This window comes from Epinephelus lanceolatus, chromosome 19 (assembly GCF_041903045.1).
Source record: "Epinephelus lanceolatus isolate andai-2023 chromosome 19, ASM4190304v1, whole genome shotgun sequence".
Taxonomy (NCBI): Eukaryota; Metazoa; Chordata; class Actinopteri; order Perciformes; family Serranidae; genus Epinephelus; species Epinephelus lanceolatus.
The window spans coordinates 19195730-19214850 of NC_135752.1; the positions used below are offsets into that span (position 1 = coordinate 19195730).

General features: G+C 42.3%; 2 protein-coding genes across 3 annotated transcripts in view; one reads left to right on the plus strand and one right to left on the minus strand.

Annotated features, from left to right (window-relative positions):
* Positions 1 to 10: 10 nt before the first annotated feature.
* On the plus strand, positions 11 to 15493 carry rab14l (RAB14, member RAS oncogene family, like). The gene is made up of 8 exons (XM_033647284.2): positions 11 to 152; positions 5596 to 5654; positions 7002 to 7055; positions 7699 to 7876; positions 10590 to 10656; positions 12024 to 12111; positions 12833 to 12863; positions 12983 to 15493. Exons 2-8 carry the CDS (start codon positions 5603 to 5605, stop codon positions 13158 to 13160), a joined length of 648 nt encoding a protein of 215 aa, XP_033503175.1. The 5' UTR covers positions 11 to 152; positions 5596 to 5602; the 3' UTR covers positions 13161 to 15493.
* Positions 15494 to 17272: 1779 nt separating this feature from the next.
* abl1 (c-abl oncogene 1, non-receptor tyrosine kinase) overlaps positions 17273 to 19121 on the minus strand; it is a 37057-nt gene continuing 35208 nt past the window's right edge. For both annotated transcript variants that reach the window (XM_033647177.2, XM_033647179.2), the window contains exon 11: positions 17273 to 19099. In XM_033647177.2, the coding sequence (XP_033503068.1) occupies positions 17412 to 19099 (1688 nt within the window). In that variant the 3' untranslated portion in view covers positions 17273 to 17411. The remainder of the gene's footprint in view (positions 19100 to 19121) is intronic.

Sequence of the window (19121 nt, forward strand, 5' to 3'; positions counted from 1 at the left end):
TCTTTGTCCCAGAAGCCCATTGTATACAGCGGAGGAAACCCTGTGCCGTGAGCAGCCATCTTGCTTGGATAGACAGATCACTTGAGCCAGGATAACCTGCATTCCTCATCTGAACAGCTCAAGATCACAAAGCTCAAAAGACTTAATATCTGGTAAGAACAGAGAAGAGGAAACACGTGAGCACACTCGTACATAAGAATACAACGTCTGATAAACGCAGAGACGTCGGTATTTAAATTTATAAAACGGCTGGAGCAGTTTAGCTAGCCTGTTTTGCCAGGAGTCAGCTAATTGGCAAGCTAACGATGCTAGCTAACAGATGGCTAATAGTAGGTTGTTTTTATCGTCGGCTTCCAAGATTGGGATCTATAACACATTGCACTATTAGAGAATACTATTGTAGGCGAACAATTACTTGCTCGGCGGTGAGTAAATATGGGTTGACAAGCTAACTAATCAACGTATTTACCATAATCCAACCCTCGCAGCTAACTGGCAAACTAGCATGCTAAAGCTATAGCTAGCTGTCGGTAGTTTGGTGTATGGTGGCTTTTGTGAAATTATGCAGAAGCCAGGTGAATTTTCTAACATAGCAACTCATATTAGACGATCTTGACTCGATTATCTGTGTGCTAGCAAAGGCAACCGATGTACATATTGTGATTTATGCTATTCGTTATCAAGATATATCCATTGATGTCAGCAAGCAGGTAACTAACGTTAGCTAGCTAACCCAAACTTAGCTGTCAAAACAGCTGAATTAGGGCCGTGATTGTTATCAGACACGATCGTGTAGTTGGTTACTAACCAAGCAAATACCAGGTGTTTGTTTCCTCTTTCCCTTAGTAACATTGCTAGCCTTTGTGTGCTAACTAACAGCAGAGAGTTAACCAAAGCGATGCTGTCACTTTGCCGGTTGGTAAGCTAAGCTAACCATCGCCGTCTGGAAGCAGGCATGTCATTACAGTAACATATAAAAGGGTTAACATTGGACACTCAAGTCAGATTTTTGAATGTAGCCTGTCCCTTTTTATTCTGTTTCTTGCATAGAAGTGTTCATCTGTTGTACAGGGTTACACATAAGGTCCCATATTTCCTCAGCTAACAGTGCCTTAGCCTCCCCTTTAGCTTTACTTTTCCAAACAACAGAGGTGTGTAGATTTAAATCGCAAGTCGGCGACGAAGTCGATCCTGTATGTCCTGAACTATTGCAAATTGGGATAGATCTGCATTTATCTAACATAAAATGCTGCATCATTTCTGTTTCTTGTGCCAGTGCATTTTGTGTATTTGCAGGCTTGATGTGATACTTAAATATTTATGTTATTTTATATGGATTTTTAAAATCACATATAAATAAAATGTGAAAGATCTTAAAATCTGTTTGTATACATGGTGAAATTGAGCTCTGTCTGGCCTGTATACGAGAGTAATGATCTCATTATGTTGTTTTTAAGGCTTGAAAGGAGTCACATGATTTGAATAGTGGGCCCGAGCATCATGGAGGCACTGTGACTATATATGTGTCATGATTTCCTGATAGCCCAGATTTGAGTCGTGCATCCTCTCCTCTATGGGAAGTGGCTGAGAGGAGGAAGAGCAGTGATAGTGTTTTCTCTGGAGAAAGATTCACTGTGTTGGGGAATAATGCTGAAGTGCTGAGGCTGCAGTCTGGTCACATGGTTTTGACTTGCCTTCTCCTTGACGGACATTTGTGGGGTTTATTTCGAGGAAATTAGCACTGGAAAAAGGAGGCTGGGTATCGCAGCTGAATCACATTATGTTTTTACTCTTTTTGGGGATACCCTCTCTGATAGCTTACCTAACAGAGCACTGAATATCATCACAGTACAGAGATGCCACATGAGGGTCATGTGACCTGTCACATGACCCTCATGTGGCAGCCTGAAAAAGTCCCTGAATATTACTCCAGGATTTTAAGGCATAGCAGTAGTGTAATTGTATGTTCATGGTCTCTGTTTCACTTTGAAACCCGCTTAGTACATCATTCACACATCAGTTGATTTCAAATGAATTCATTGAGTGATAGGAAAAAAATATATACTAGTGTCATCATTGAAATCAGCAGACACAGCTTTGTAGTTTAAAGAAGCTTGTGCTAGCAAGTGTACTGTGGTCATTAATGTGGTATCAAAGCCATGCTCTTAACAGAGTAGTACAAGGGCAGATACCCAGATAGTGTAAGGCGTCCACGTAGACCTCGCACAGGCTGCTTTTTGCTTCACTGAGGAAGTTGGTGTTAGCGGGGGTAATTACCAAATGTCAGGTCAAGTTGCAGAGTTTGTGGAGGACTGTGAGTGTGAGCCAAGTCTTTTCTGGGGGCACCAACAAAAATGCAGTCACAGCCTGCTCTGATATGATGCCTACAAGTTGTTTACATAGTTTGAAATGATAACATTTAGCAGGTTATGCTGTTATTAGGAAGTCACGTTATTCTTCAGGAAATTAGCAATACTGAAACATACTTTGAGTTGTCTTAGTTAATTTATTTTCATTTGATTTATCTCTGTACATAAGAGAGTATTGATGTTTTCATATTATTCCCTCAAAGCATTTTACCTGGAGTCAGTATGAGTGTCAGTATGCACCGCCATGAGGGTACCTAACCCAACACCATTTTTATTAAAGCAAAGATTTAGGTGACATCTCGACCTGAATTAACCTCAGCGAAGTTGCCCTGCAGGCCCTCCTCAGTTCCTGCCCAACAAATTAATGTCTCTGATCCTCTATATTTCACCCATTTTCTCATGCTACTGAAAGCCTACACCTCCCATCTGTCAATTTTTCATCCCTGTTTCTGAAGTCCTTTTCTTTTTATTCACTTGCTCATTTTTTCATTGCTTCTCTCCTAGACTCTCATATCACACCCATCCACATTTCTTTTGGCTGTGTCAGCATTAATCTGGCCAGTCAGACATGGTCACTGAACTGCAGATGCAAAAGTATGAGCATAACGCCAGCGCCGGCTCTGATGTGGCACAGTGATGTCAGTTTCCAGGAACTGCTCTATCTGCAGCACAGTTTTCACTGAGCTGCAGATCAGAGAAAAGCACTGGTTTAAAGGAGACCATCTTCGCCAGGGACACGGAAACCATCAGGCGGCTGAATGATTATGCTCCTGATTGTTAAGCCTGAATTATTTACCCCTCTACAGCAGTTACACTGTACGGCAGCACCTTGATACAGAATTACAAAGCAGCCTCTATTCAGCGCAAATACAACATGGCCTTGATGTCAGGAGATGGCATTGCAAAGTGAATGTTATGGTTGAAATTGTTCATGAGAGAAACCGCCTGCTTTCTAAAGCAGCTTCATTGATGTCGCACATGACCCGTCCCGATCATTTATTTATGAACAAATCTGTGCATATTCCAAAAGAGCGTCTCCCCATGGCTGTTCAGCAGCTGTATTTGTCTGAATGCTTTTCTTGATAGTGTGTTAAATCTGAAGGCTTTTCCCTGCATGCTTCGTCTGTGTGCTGTGAATGGAACGTGAACAATGAAGCATCAGTGGGTATCAGATAGGTGTCAGGGCTATTTTTAGCCTAGCTCTGAGCATATGATGCTGGAGGTGTTCTTATATGTAAGTGTTACACTGTTTACTTGTAGACAGACTGTGTGCGGTGCCATCAAAATAAGCCAGTGTCATTGTGCAGCTCTGTCATTATGAGAAGAGACAGTGCGTGCTGTAGGGATGTGGATTACTGGTGGTCTTTACTCGCCTTCTCCTTGAGCTTTCTTTACCCCTGTGTGTTAAAACTGATCGATCACCTCCATTGTCTACCTGCCTACCTTAGGCTGTTGTAAGTATGAATACTGCTAGTGGTTCTTTTTAAGACTCCTATATTTAATAAATGGAGTTGTGACTGGAGTTTTGTTTGTAGACCGAAAATGTTTTGGTTTGCAAGTTATTTTTACTGCCGTGTAGTAAGATAGACATTACGGGCTGTATAATTATATCTCAGTTATTGCCGTTCAATGCCGGTCACTCTTCTTAGTGGCTGCTGAGATTTCAACCTTTGTAATCAGGCAGAGAGCTCCATTTTTGTTGGGAATACTCTAATCACCTATGCCCCATGAACTATCCACTCCAGGCCACCTACCTGATTTAATTTTCTTTCAGGCCAAGTGAATGTTGGTGCGGCACGTGAAAGGTTGTCTGAGCTTTGAGCATGCTAAGTTCAGCTTCAGCGATAGCCCAAACAATGTGACACTGAATCACCAGAATCGGCTCGAACTAATTGAAGAGGAGGAGTATTGTTTGGCAAATACTAAACTTTATTAAAACTGTACATCAGTTGGCTAACAGGTGGTAAAGGGCTAGGCAGTATATTGATATTGTGACTTGAGATTAGGTATCTTCTTAGATTTTTAATATCATAATACCACAAGTCTTGTTTTTTCCTTGTTTTAAAGGCTGCATCACTATAAAAATATGTGACTTTCTGAACTTGCCATACTGTTTTAGCTGTTCTATTATTTGTTTTTACCCAGTTAATCATTATATCCACATTACTGATCAAAAATCCCATTTTGTAGTATTTTGTGAAAGCACCAGTAGTCGATTGTGATATTTGATTTTCTCCATATTGCCCATTCCTAAGGTTGAAGTTAAAATTGAAGTCTCGATATAGATTTTGACTCCACAAAGACAGGAGTTTTGTTAATTTTGTGGTATGGGTAAAAAAAGGACTCAAGGTCAGCAAGCTGTTAAAAGTACATGGCTGTGGTTGTTTTTTCCCCTTGCACTTATTTATGTAAGCAGAAATATGAAGTGTGTGGGATGTGCAGTCATAGCATCTCCTAGTTAACGAACTAAATGAAAAAGTGTTAGTGTTCAGTTTCATTTTTGCTTACCCCTACAGTCTCAGCTGTTGCGTCATAGCAATCTAAAAGGAAGCAGATTAGCTCATGATCAGATACGTTATTTCTGGTTTTCATCTAGTTTATACTTGCTGATTTTGATAAGCACCGTATGTATAATTGGGTAATTTAAAATTGCATAATATAATAAGGTAATTACTAAAATGGTGTAACTGCAATGTATATGTTTTAATGTGTTAATTCACATTCTTATGGAAGTATATTGTTCTTATTGCTGTGCTTCAGTGTGCGTCAATGAAGCATCTGGCCTTGCCGGGCTCACATTATTACAGTCCTGTTGCTCTGGTGGGATTATGGCCTTGTTGAATAACACTGGCCCTTACACGACCAATTTAAATTCAGATGTGCACAGTACTTCCTGTGTTTTAATTTGTATTTATTTGCGTATTACCTCTGTGTATTGTCTTTTATTCTTCTATTTCTTATTCATAAGATGTTTATTTTATTTATGTGGAGAGAGACCCTTACTTAAACCAAAATAACTCCCCAGAATGGATGTAGTCAGTGTTGAGTTTTAGTGTCACGAGGGACTGTAGTCATTATTTGTATGATAATTTTTTTAAACAGTTGTAGTTGACATTAAGGTATTTGCTCTTGCTTTCATTATCTGACCATCTATGAGTAGGAAAAGAGCAAGTTGCCTTTGCTGACATTTAATGTGCCAAATTTCTCCTTCTTTTCTGTCTTTCAGAGCCACAATGGCCACCGCACCGTACAACTACTCCTACATTTTCAAATACATCATTATTGGTAAGTAAGCAGTGCTCTACAGGGAGCCATGTTGATCAGCTTGTCCATTTCTAAAAGAAGGACCAAAGAACGATGATCTTTTCCAAGTGGATCCAGAATGTCTCAGTATATCTATTATTGCCATTTTTTTTATTTGATCTTTAATAAAGCACCAGCTTTAGAGGATGTTTCTGCATGCCTGTATTCATCTACTGAGAGACAGTAATACTGGACAAACAGACAGATGTATCAGTTAAATTGACAATTGCAGTAGTCCACTCAGATATTCTGTAGTCAATGGCTTATAATGTCTTATTATATCCTTTTAGCTGCCTAATTTCAAAATGAATCACTGATACCTAATGCACCTCTCTGTCCTGCTTATTAATGATCAGTTTAGCATACACTGCGAATGTGTGATGAATTTTTAAATACCTTTCCTCTATTAGAGTTATGTTCCACTTCTGCTGACATGTTTGTTTGCGTGGAGGCTGTAAGAGAACATATTGCTGCTCTTATTTGCACATACATTTACAGACAGACATATGCATAAACAAACACACCCATAGCTCTGGGCTATTTACCCCTCTCTTCTGTGAAACCTAAAACGCTCTGCCTCAGAGCTAGCAGTTATCAGATTTGATCTAAATGGGCTGTGTGAATGAGTCTACTAGAGCAGCCTGTGGCTTGCTACTAATTTTTGCTTACACTTTTTTTCCCCTTCACTGGAACAGTGAACGAAACTTTCACAGTTTGGTTTTGAAAAGGGAAGTTTTTAAGGTCTTGTGATCCTGCTTTTTGCAGTTGCCTACAGTTTTTTAATCTACTTTAAGTGTTCTAGCAGAGTAAAATAAACAGCAAACACCTTGGTGTTTGTATCCATAAGGTTTTTAAGCATTTATTGTGTGAGAGTATCCACCAAAAGCCTCAATAATAATTCCCTAAACATTGGCACACTTTGAATATGAAGGCACTCAGTCAAAAGTAGTGTTTTTGTCAATATTGTTCACCCCCAACGCACAGATTTTGTGATTTTGTTCGCTTGCAGCATTGCTTTTTATTTCACTGAGCTGCAAACAGAGGACTCGAGTCACAGTTACACAAACGAGTCACAAAATAAATGTACCATTAATGTCAAAATGGTTCTCAACATGTAGTGTGAAATTTGGTGGGACAGTACACATTATAGTCAAGTCTTTCTCTGTCTCTTAACGCTCCACATGAAATTTTCAGTATCATCGCTGACTGTCTCAGAGGGGCTGCTACAACATGCATGGCGGCGACACTGCAGGCATGAATAGAGAATTGTTGTTCTTCCGTTATTTCCTTGGTTGACCTGAGTTTCTGTCTATGCCTCTCTCTCCACAGGGGACATGGGGGTAGGGAAGTCATGTTTGCTTCACCAGTTCACAGAAAAGAAATGTAAGTGGCGCCCTGATTTTGACTCCTATTTTCGTGTGTGCTTGTGCCTCAGCGTATGTAAGGTTGCCAGGTTCAACTGGAGTGCCTAAATCGCTTTAGATTTCTTTATGCGCCAGCGGAAGTCGGCGGCATAGAAGTCAAGTGTGAGCTCAACAGTGAGAGACTCTTCTTCTGTGTGTGAGTCAGCTGCAGACTCCCATTACCATTCAGCTCCGTTTTGTTTAGTGCTACTATTAACGGGCCAGATGCTGTGTTCCTCATTCACTCGCCACCATCACATCCTGCAAACACACACACACTGGGGGGATTCAGAAAAGGTTTTCAGTGTCAGTTAAAAGGAATTTGTCGCTTTCTGGGTGTTGATACTTTCAATTTACAACTATGAGTATGACGACTCTATAGACTATGATTAATTATTGATGCACCTGCAGCTGCTGCCGCCTAACAATGGTGTGTGTCTGTGTGTGAGTGAGGGGCTGCACATGTTCACAAAATGTATATTACAACATTAGCATTGTAAGCTAAGTTGTAACTGTCATCAACCTGATGAAGGAAGAAAAAAAATACCTGAACATTGAGGGTATGAACTAACTGACCCAAAGAATCAAACTGAATTCATAGTAACCTCACTTCCTCTCCCCAGTCATGGCGGATTGCCCCCATACGATTGGCGTGGAGTTTGGTACAAGGATAATTGAGGTGAGCGGCCAGAAGATCAAGCTGCAGATTTGGGACACAGCGGGGCAAGAGCGCTTCAGGGCCGTCACCCGCTCCTACTACCGCGGGGCTGCAGGGGCACTCATGGTCTACGACATCACCAGGTACAGTGGGCCTGTTATGTGTTAATGTATGTCGGAGATATAGTGTGGTCTGAACTTTACACCAGAGTTTAAGTGGAAGGTTAATGGAAGCAAAAGCAACTGATAAATGCACAGTTTAACCCTACAAACGCCCTCTTAAACAAACATGGATAATTTATCCTACTGCTTGTGTCCGACCCTCTTGCCCAACTGTTAGATAGTATCAGCTGTGTGACAAATAAACACACTTCATCATGTGGAATGTCTGTCCGCACCACACCCAACTCCACTAAGGGTCCCTAGGGCCCCAGTTACAGTACTTAGCTGGAATAACTAATATAAATTGTTTACATGAATCACTGTTAATGTGGCCACCTACAGCTTCAAAGATGAGTGTTCAGTGTGTCAAGCATCATTTCTGTAAACACACAGCTGATAAGTCCTCATCCACATGATCCTGTAATTAAAGGGTGTGGCTTAAAAAAACAGTTTTTATGGTTGTAACATTTCCTGTACTTCAAGTTTCATAAATAAGTGCATTAACATGACATGAATAACCCGTTTATGAGGCTCATCCGGGTAATGAACACATACAAGATAGGGTGTTTACATGAGCACAGAGAAGTGTGGTTATCCATATTGCCCGTACACATGGAAAATACTAGTATTGCGGTTATTGTATTTGCATGAGATGCACTGACTCGGATCAGTTTTTCTGTCCCTGATCCGAGTCATTTGTTATTAAGTATCTGTCAATACTGAGTCCCAATCCCATACTTCTGTTTTCCTGAAGAATACAGCTGCACAGTGCGCACTTCAAGTACTTTAAAGTTATTAAAATCAGTCCAGTGGGTATGCTCGACAAATAATGAACACTGGAATACATTAAGAAAAAAAATCCTTCATTCAGACTGCTCAATTTTTTTTTTCTTTTTTAACAAAATAATAAAGGAGGCGATCCACCGTATTCCTAGTCCCCATGATACCTTGTGTGAATTATAGGCATAACTTCCAGTGCCAAACAAGAACCAGCATTTTCCAATGATAATGATACCTAACAGTATGCTAATCCTCTTTTCTAGAGCGATTGGGAGGTAGAGCATGTGAAACACACCACCTGTTACACCTCAAACTGGATAACACGATTTTACATCTATCATCTCTGACAGCCATCTCAAAACATTGGTTGTTTTCCTTTTTAACTAACGCACCTTGCTACTTTAGCATGTTAAATTTCACAGAGCCAAAGCTAGCTTATGCTAAACATCTACTACTTTTGGAAGATTGGTAAGGATTTCTTACAAATATATATTAACAGGCCTTAAGATATTTAGCAAACCAGTACCATAATTCTGTATTAATCTTAGGTCCAAAGTGAATAAACATGATGTTTACCAGCCAATGCTCTGCTTGTGTGCCATAAGGATGCAATTTACACATTTTTATAACTGCTGATTTATTAAGACAAGAGTTCTACTGAGGGAAACATAACGCTGAATTTAGCTGCAGATCTCAGTAAGCAGTACTAAAATAAATAACTTGAAGCATTCATTTAATATGGTATGAAAAAGTATGGTAAATCAGTAACACATTCTCAGCCTTGATGACTAAACATGTAATTCAAAGCATGCTGCTAAGTATATTTAATAATGGGCAATTTTCTATTGTAGGTTGAGAATGTAACAGAGTATTCTTTGATGCAGCCTTTTGCCTAAGTCACCTGAATGAACTGTATGCTGTTTAGTGTCTGTTTTCATTTTCTGTACATTAAGTGGATGTGCAGATTACATTAATAAATTGCTCCTATTGGCCGTTTGCTCGCAGAGCTTTTAGTTGAACTTGCAGCGTGGCCCTAAGCATCTGTGGTGAAGCATGCACCATATAGCTGATGACAAAAAAGCAAAATGTAGGATAAAGTGCCATGTTTGACCACGATACTAATCTTTGAGATTGGATCTCATTGGAGCTGTGACGTTACAAAAGCAAACCAACATTAGAGATGAGAGCGACAGGAAATATTAAAAACAAACTCAGTTTCTTTATCACTCCGGAGGTGAGACACTGTTGCTGCTGCCATTTTTTGTATTTATGTTTACTCACTTGGCTGAAGCCACGCCTGTGCTGGTAGTTGGCGTTGCCCAATAACCGGGATTTCCCAGTTTCTTTCAGAGTACTCCGGGTAGCATATTCAGATTTCTCATAAATGGGATGAGGTCTCGCCAGGTTCTGAAAACAGGATATGGTGTTTACATGCTAACACATAAATGGGATACTCCAAAAACCTGATCATAAACGCAGTATTCATGTCCGTTTAAATGCAATGTAGCATATGGTCAAGTCCAGTTTAGTGGGTACAGTGCAATGAACTCCAAATATTTTTGTGTCTGCTGGAAAAAAAAAGACCATTCTTCAAAGCAGCTTGAGCGAGTTTGGTCGAACATGACTCAACATAGTGGTGCTGGAGATAGTTACGGTATTGTCAGTTACAGACAGAAAGCTGCTGGGCTGAACAGGAGTTTGTATGTTTCACCTGTGGGAAATAAATAGCAATATCAGATTTATCTTTTCCTCACTCTCTGTAACAAAGTCGCCCTGCCTGCTCTAATTGTTACACCATCACCATCCTGATGTTGTAGCAGCTGCAGACTCTTTCCTGATCTCTCCTCCGAGATGTCAACATCCTGTCCTTGCCTGTCGTCATAGTAACCCCTATCTCTTTGTTGATGTCATGCAGGAGAAGCACGTACAACCACCTCAGCAGTTGGCTGACTGATGCCAGGAACCTCACCAACCCCAATACTGTAAGTACACAAATTAACATCTTTTCATTGTGTGTGCTCAAATTATTCTGTGTATGTCTGTTGCATCTCTATAGCTATATGTCCGTGCACATTTCAGATTTCCTTGTCTCTATATATTTTTTTACTATGTTGTTTTTTTTCCTGCTGTTTCATACATATCTGTCACATGTGTTGTCATTTCCACTGCTTCATTTCCTTTGTTTCCCCTGTGTCATTCTCCCTCTCCCCTGACTCTGTTTGAAGGCGCAGAGCCCTCTGTCCATTTCTTAAATTGGATTTCTTGGTAAATATGATTAGCTGTAAAACGGACGTACGGCTCTTATTTACTGAGCCGTGTTCCTTTTTAGAGAAGTGTGTTTCTGTAATATGCCTCTTCCACTTCAAGTTTTTAAACATCAATTGAAAAATGTTTCCCTGGTGTTTAAACAGCAGATAGGTTTATTTATATCAAGCTGTTTTCCTACAAATTTATGGGTGTCTTGTTCAACTATGTTTTCTTTTGCTCATTTTTATGGATAACTATGACCACAAAGTTGTTATGAATGTTAAATTAATGATGAGTTCTAGTGGCGTTCTTTCTTACACCTCTTAACAATAACAAAGCAGAAGCCTTTTAGCCTGAGCTGTTTTAGCCTGAAGTGTCGTGTGTTGGCCACGCGGGGGCAGTGTTGTAGTCTAGTCATGGCTTGCTGCAAGTGTCAACAACATGTGTTCTGCTTCAAGAAAGTTTATTTGGCTGCTGTTGTGCGAGATGGGGAAACATAATGAAGACATTATCTGATCATTCGACTGACACCGTAATCGTCATCTGAATGAAAACAAGAATTGTGTAAGACTTCTTGGAATTTGGTGAGAGCTTTTAAAAATCAGCTCCCACTTTTCCAAATAAACAGCCAGTAACTCAAAAAGTAAGAATTGGATTAGATTATGTTTGTGCCTGTGACTCTGTTTAACGCAGTGGAAATGGAGCACTCTTCTCGTGAAATTACCTGCAGTAGCACAGTGAGGATTACTGTGAGAAATTCTGGAATAAAATAGAAGAAATAGTTGTAAGAAAACATGAATGGTTTATGCTCAAAATGCAACAGTAGGAGTCTTGGGAGAGACTGTCCCTGCTCATTACATTACATCAGCACATTACAGGTCTAATTACATCACAGTTGCTAGGGGCACCATGTAGTGTTGTAGTGTGCTGATGCGGGGGTGTCAGTTCCTTAGTTTATCTCTGTATCGATCACTTAACAGACAACTCGGCAGCATAACGACTGCTTTAGGAACAGTCTTCCCACACTGCCCCCGGCTTTCTTAGCTCTTGGAGGAAAGCAAATTTGTCATACTGTCTCACACTTCTCTCTTCTGTCCCTTAGGTGATCATTCTCATAGGAAACAAAGCGGACCTGGAGGCCCAGAGGGACGTGACGTATGAAGAAGCGAAGCAGTTTGCTGAGGAGAATGGTGAGCTACATACAGAACAGCACGTTAGGAAGACAGGAAGGAGGATTTAGGTGGAGGAAATAGGTTCCCCTCTACATTTCACCATGCTGTTAGTCTCTCTTTCACCCTTTTAAACACCACCACAGCCAGTGTTACGTCCTGGTTTTTATCTAAGCTTTCTCAGAGAATGGGGGTGTGTGTGCGGTCATCCATCATCTTCCTGTTTTAGCAACGTGTTTTTAAGTTTTAGCACAGAGTTAAGTGCTTTGTCAAAAAAAAAAAATTTGGCAAACAGTGTGGCACATCAACACTGTAAGGAAATTACTATTAAAATATCATAAAACTGCCAAAATACACTGGAAAGGGGCTGTAAGGTCTCAAAAGCTCAAACGCATTTTGCAAAAGCATCTTTCAAAACTGTGACTGTTCCCAAATTTCAACAAAATGATAATCAAAGGAGTGCCAACAAAATGTCCAAATATTTAGAATTAAAATGAGATTTAGCCTCTGTGTTCTTCTCAGCATGTTTATAATAGAAGTTCTCGTGGTTGATTTCAAGAGACAAAAGTGAAGATTAATCTCCCTCTGTATTTATACTGCTGAGACAGACGGAGAAGGTGACTTGAGGAAAGCAGAGATATTGATTAAAAGAGAGGGAGAATGAGAGCTTGGTATTTGAGGTATGTGAGCTTGTAACAATGTTTTACTGACTCTGTCACTGCATCTGTTTTATGTTTAACAGGTCTGTTGTTTCTGGAAGCCAGTGCAAAAACGTAAGTCTGCTCAGCTTCAGTGGTCTCAGTGACTGCGGAACATGAAATATCCCTTTGCTTACATTCTTAAACTCCCAGTTGCCTCCTTTCTCACATTTGTGTTTATTCTCCGCGTTCAGAGGTGAAAACGTCGAGGACGCCTTCCTGGAAGCTGCTAAGAAGATCTACCAGAACATCCAAGATGGCAGCCTGGACCTGAACGCCGCCGAGTCGGGGGTCCAGCACAAGCCCTCGGCCCCTCAGGGCGGCCGGCTAACCAGCGAACCACAGCCCCAGAGGGAAGGCTGTGGATGCTAATGACCAAGCAAACCCCCTTCATCTTATCTTCCCCTCTCTCTGTCTCTCTCTCTCTCCGTCTGTCCTGCCCACCCTCCTTCAACCATCCCCCCTCCTCCATCCATTCCTCCACCTCCATACGTTCATCCACCCTCTTCCCTCACTGCACCAGGAGCTGCATGAGAGCAGGGTGTGGAGGGAAGGAACGGGGGATGGATACCGACTTGGGCCAGACTGAGCTGGGCTGTGTGGACTACATCTCTCCCCTCTTCTTCCTCCTCTCTGCCTGTCTGTCTCCCTTTGTTGCTGTCTCACTCCTCCTCTCTAAACTCTGTCAGTGTGTTGTTGTCCCATAACTCTCCTCTTTCGCTCCCCTCCGCTCCTCCTGCACCATTCAGCCTAGTTACCTCCCCCCCCCCCCCCCCCCCGTCATAGAATGGTAGACGCCACCATGCATCACACGGGTTACTGACACTTTAGATAGATGTAACGTTCATACGATAATGATAAACCGAGACTGTTTTTTATGTTTGGTTTTATAGCTATGTATGACATGTAAACACTGCATTAAGTTTCACCCGCCACTGATTAGTTCTGTACGAATCCAGTCTAAATTATACCCTCAAATTCCCAACGTCTCTCCTGCATCGTTTACCAGTTCAGCGTTTTATTGAGACATGTGGGTGTGATATGTCGCTCGTTAATTCTGGGGGGATCAGACAGTGAAGGCAATGAAGTATCATGCAGCCACACAGGTAAAGGCCCTTAAACGTGTGTCAAAGAATGTGTAGCCAAGTGGAGCAGGATTCAAACCCGCTTGTGGCTTTTGATTCTGCTTCTGCCGCTCGACACCAAGAAAGTTCCTTTGCCAGATGTGGCGACCCTGACGTTCTCAGGGGAGAGAGGGGAAAAAAATCGAGAAAACTCGGAATTACCCACAATTTCCTTGTACGCAATTCTTTGGTCTCTCCTCTGAGATATCCCAGGAAGGAGTACTGGGTGTTTTCCAGCTCGTCTGTGTGTGTGTTTGTGAGTGTCTGTGTGTCAAGAAGTTGGATGGAAGTTTGATTCGACTTAAAAAAAGAAAAGGCTTTTTTGTTTTTGATGGAAAGATTCATTCACATTGGTTTCTTTGCACCAGCTCTCCTTCTCCTCACCCGTCCGGCCCAAAACCCCCCCCCCCCCCGGTCATATCAACAGATTCTGTCTTTACCAGCAGTTTCTTTGTCATTGTTTGTTGCCTTATTATAATTAATGTTATTACTCTTTAATCTTTATTGTGTCGCTGCACTTGCTCTTCACACTGCTGTCGGGACTCACCCCGAGTCGATAAACCTACTCTTTTTAGATTAACGATTGCATTTTACTGGAGGATAACGTCAAAAATGCAAGCGGTGGCTCACACGGTCAAAATATCTCAAAAGTTATCAGCAGCATGGTCTTAAAACTGTCAACACTCCTTTATCTCAAGTGCTGCACTGAAGAGCTGATCTGTTGTTCATTTGGGCGGTTGTTCCTCTGCCTTGTATATTACAACACCAAGCAGCATGCCCCCCCCCCCCCCCCCCCCCCCCGAAACACAGTGACATTGTCGAAATCCAATTTTATTTTATTTTTTTTTTTCCAAGTACAATTTTTCTGTACCATAGAGTGATTCCCTAATTGGACAGCTGTATATATTGCTTCTTAACTATTGGTGATGACCTCGCTACTTGGGATTTAGAAATTTATTTGCTGGCTCTGCCAAGATCTGTACAGTTGATGTGCTAGTGGGTTGCCTGTAATTCATGCTTGGGAAATTCTGTAACATAGTTTCTATTAATAAATGTATGTAAAGGACAGACACCTAGACATCCCCCCTCCAACCACCCCGTCTGCACACTACTGTACCTGTCGATTGGTTGAGGGGAGAGGAAGTGGATTGAGATGATGTGCAAACTAGTATTTATGTCTGCAAACTCTGATTCCTCTCATTTCTGTATGGAGTGGAGAATGGGGCACTTTTATGTTTATAGTCTTTTTTTTTTTTTTCCCACCCCATCATCGCTCCTCCACATGGGAGGGGCCTGCATCGCTGTCTTAACTTTTGGGGAGTGGGGATTGGTTTGTTATTGTGGGAAGTTGGTGGGCTGGGTCTTCCTTTTTCCTGTGTCCCACCTCTTTGCAGTCCGAGTGACCACTTCCTGCTTTTGTCTGTCCACAAGTACAAAAAAAAAGTACATATGTATAAATTTTTAAGGAGCTGTGCTAACATTTAAATGCGTTCTTGAGTGTATATGATTTTAAAATGTTGACATTTTGATTTTAATGACAAAATACTCTAGACAGAAAAAATAAATTATACATAACCTGTTGCTGTGTGTCTGTTTCTGATCTGTTATTGCTTCTATAGAAACTGAAAAAAGCACTAGAGTCATTGATGTATTTCAAGTAGCACAACTGCTTTGTATTTTATTGCAACAAAAATTGCACCAAGGCTAGAGAGAGAGAGAGAGAGAGAGAGAGAGAAACAAATAGGAAAAAGAAAACATATTTACAAAGGAAAGTAAAGTTTTGTCTACAAAATTGGTGAGGAGGCTTAGACATTAAAGTAGAGTAGTGGTTGGTAAAGGGGCGGAATAAAAAAAAAACAACAAAAAGAAAAGCCAACACTGACAGTACCATGTTGAAGTCAAGGCAGCTTGCAGTTGACTTATGTCCTCAGGCATCGCAGTCAGTCGGGGCACATTGGGTGAGACGACTACAGCACGAATACTGAAAATGTCCGAGAGTTACTGACGAGCATAAAGGAACGTGTGATGTTACAGTGGAATTTTCATTGGTTCTTTAAGTCTATAATGGTCAGCTTCTCACTTATACAACATTTTGTAAGACAGCAAGTGACAGATCCATAAACATTTCAGTCCAGTGTTTCCCCCAGGAAATATATATATATATATATATATATATATATATATATATATATATATATATATATATATATATATATATATATATATATATATATATATATATTTTTTCTGCTGGGGTGGAAAGGCCTCTGAAACAGCATTTAGACCACGTGACATAAACCCTTCTCCCAGGCAAAGAGTCTCTTCAGTGGTCGGAGAAACACTGTTTCAGTCTGTGATCCCTCTTAACAGATCCAACAGCGTGCTGCTGCAAGGCCGAGCTGCTACTGATGGCTTTTGTGACTGGCATGTAAAGAAAGTTGAATCAGTTTTATAAAAATAAAAAAAAAAGAAGTCCAGTCTAAGGACAACACAAAACAACAGATCCACAAAGTCGCAGATCGTGCACCCTGGTCCCTCTCCAGTACAGACTGGAGACAAAGGTTTTTTGGTATGGCAATCACACATTTAAATCCTATAAACAAATCAACCCAGCTATTCTTAACCACTTGGCCACATCTCTGCACTTTTAAAGTGGCAAGTCTTAAACAGCTCTGCCAATAGTGTTAAAGGCACTATTTGTTACCAAAGTGTGCAGTGAAGCATAGAGATGAAGGCCAGAAGCTCATTCTGCCTCATTTGTTTGCTCCCATTATTATTTTATGGCACATGGTTGCAAATACTGCAAAAAAAAAAAAAAAAAAAAAAAAGCATTCATACAGAACAAACACTGACACGTTGTCATCACTCAGCACACAACCGATCACTGACGAAATGTTACAAAGCAATGGGATTTGTTGGAGATTGTTGTTGTGATTCCAGACGCTCCCTAAATCTTACAGGTGAAAATGGAAACTATGACATCAGTCGTTTTAAGTGTTAAAAGGCATCCTGGAACAAGATGAGGTTAAGTGTTTTGTTTTTGCTCATTGTCATTGATGAAAAATCAACAGTGATGGAATATCACAGGCCTCTTTTCTACTAGTGTCATCAATAAAGGGGAGAACACAACTAGAATACATAAGACATGATCATTTCAGAAATGACTGATGAAAAGTCATGTTGATAAAGAATTGGCCCCTCGCCTCTCAGGAGGGCCACAAGACACTGTTCATGGTTAAGGCTTTTCAATATTGCAAACTCTGACAACGTCTGCTGAGAGATTCCTCTGATTCCATCCACAGTAACCACAGGCTTAAGTGTTTCAGAGTGTACTGTAGTGTGAAACCTACACTCTGCTGCTCTCCCGCAGGCTTTACCCTCACATTTCCAACACGAGCTCGGCACGGACCGCAGTTCATGCGCATGCTCAGAAAAAAAGGGTAGTGTAAGATACAGTTCATATCAGTTTTATTTCTTGGTAGGTTGAGATTTTATGGCGCTACCTCTGAACAATGTCACTGATCTCTTTGACAGAGGACAGCAGCTTGCTGAAGTCCTGCTGTGCGTTGGCGCCCCCTGTGGCAGTAGGGCAGATTTGCAGCTCACGCAGGCTGCTCTCAAGCTTGTTTATGGCCTCGCGGAAGGCAAACTTGTTCCTCATCTGCTGTATGGAGTCAACGTAGCTCACGCAGTACTTCGACAGGTTCTTTCCAGCCTCCAGCACAGCGCTGTGGCTACCCGTCTGCTCAGAGTTGCGGGAGATGGCCGCGCGGAGCAGCTCGGTGCCTTCTAGCACCATCTCACGCGTCACAGCTGAGTTAGGGGTGCGCTCAGCAGCCTGGCGGGGTGCGGTCTTGCGGAGGGAGCGTCGGGTGTTCACTAGGGGGATGAAAGCAGTGGGTGAGCTCAGATCGCCGGGGCAGGTGAGGGAGGAAGAGAAACCTCCCAGGCTCTGGCTGGAGAGGGAGCTGGTCACTGAAGAAGAGGAAGCAGAGGTCTTTAACGGTTGAGGTTTGGAGGTGGAGCCCAGGGGCAGCTTCTTGGAGCCCTCACTGACGGATGAGCGGGCTTGGTCACTGGCAGTGGTTGTATGGTGGGGTTCTGAGACAGAGGGGAGACCCTTAGCTTTGATGTCTGAGGTGGTGGATGAGGTCGAGGGGAGTTCTTGAGTGGGGCTGCGGGAACTCTTGCCTGTTTTGGCATTTGTGGGTGGTGGAGGTGGGGCTGGCTTGGGTTTCTGTAACCTTCCTCTTTCCCTGACAGATGAAGAGTCCACACTATGTTTGTTTCTGCGGGCCCTGCACTCATCTCCAGCTGCGCCTAAAGCAGGGAACACATTGGGCTTGAGAAGCTCAGCGTGGAGAGCGCTGGTCTTGGAGTTCTCCAGTCCCGGCAACCCTGGTCTCCGGACCACCTTAGGTGTTAATGCCTGGGGACTGGAACCAGGACTGGGATCACTGTCTTTGGAGAAGGTGGAGGAAACATCTGATGAGATATTCAGACGTGGCGGGGGAGTGAGGGTGCCCATTCGAGGGGCGTTCTCGCCTTTTTGCTCACTGGTTCTCTTGCGTGGCAGAGCTGGCTTGCCCCCGAAGGTGCCTGAGTCAAAGTGGCGTTGGCCGAGGTCTCGCGGCAGTGTGACAGACTTCCATTCAGTGCCATCTGAGCCAGTGGGCATGCTGGAGGACCAGAGAAACCGCTTTGAGTTAGACATGGATTCCTCCTCACTGGGCGGTGTCGTAGCTGCTTTTCCTCCGGGGCCAGGCACCGCAGGAGCTCCCTTCTTCCTGGGAAACAAAGGTCCTGGATAGGTAGGAGCCCCGTTGGTGATGCCCCCTGCCCCATTATTGTTCCCTAGGAATTTTGCAGAGTCGAGGCCATGTGTGATGTCATTGATGGCCAAAGATGCACCGTTGTTGAAGCTGTCACTGTCTCGTGGATCTGGAGTCACGCCCCTCCTGTCAGGGTGGATGTCCATCTCTCTGAAAGAGGAGCTGCGTTTGGGCGGAGCGGGTGCATACTTTTTCTTTTTCTTTGTCTTTATGAGACTGAGTAAGCCACCGCCACGTGTCTTGTCCTTGTCTTTGGGCAGCAAGCGGTCATCCTCATTCAGGTTACTGTCCAGGAGGGGGCGCTCTTTCCTGGGAAGCATGGGTGATGACACCGCTGCCTCTGGCTCCAATGGGTCTGTGGAAGAGGCCAAAAAGAA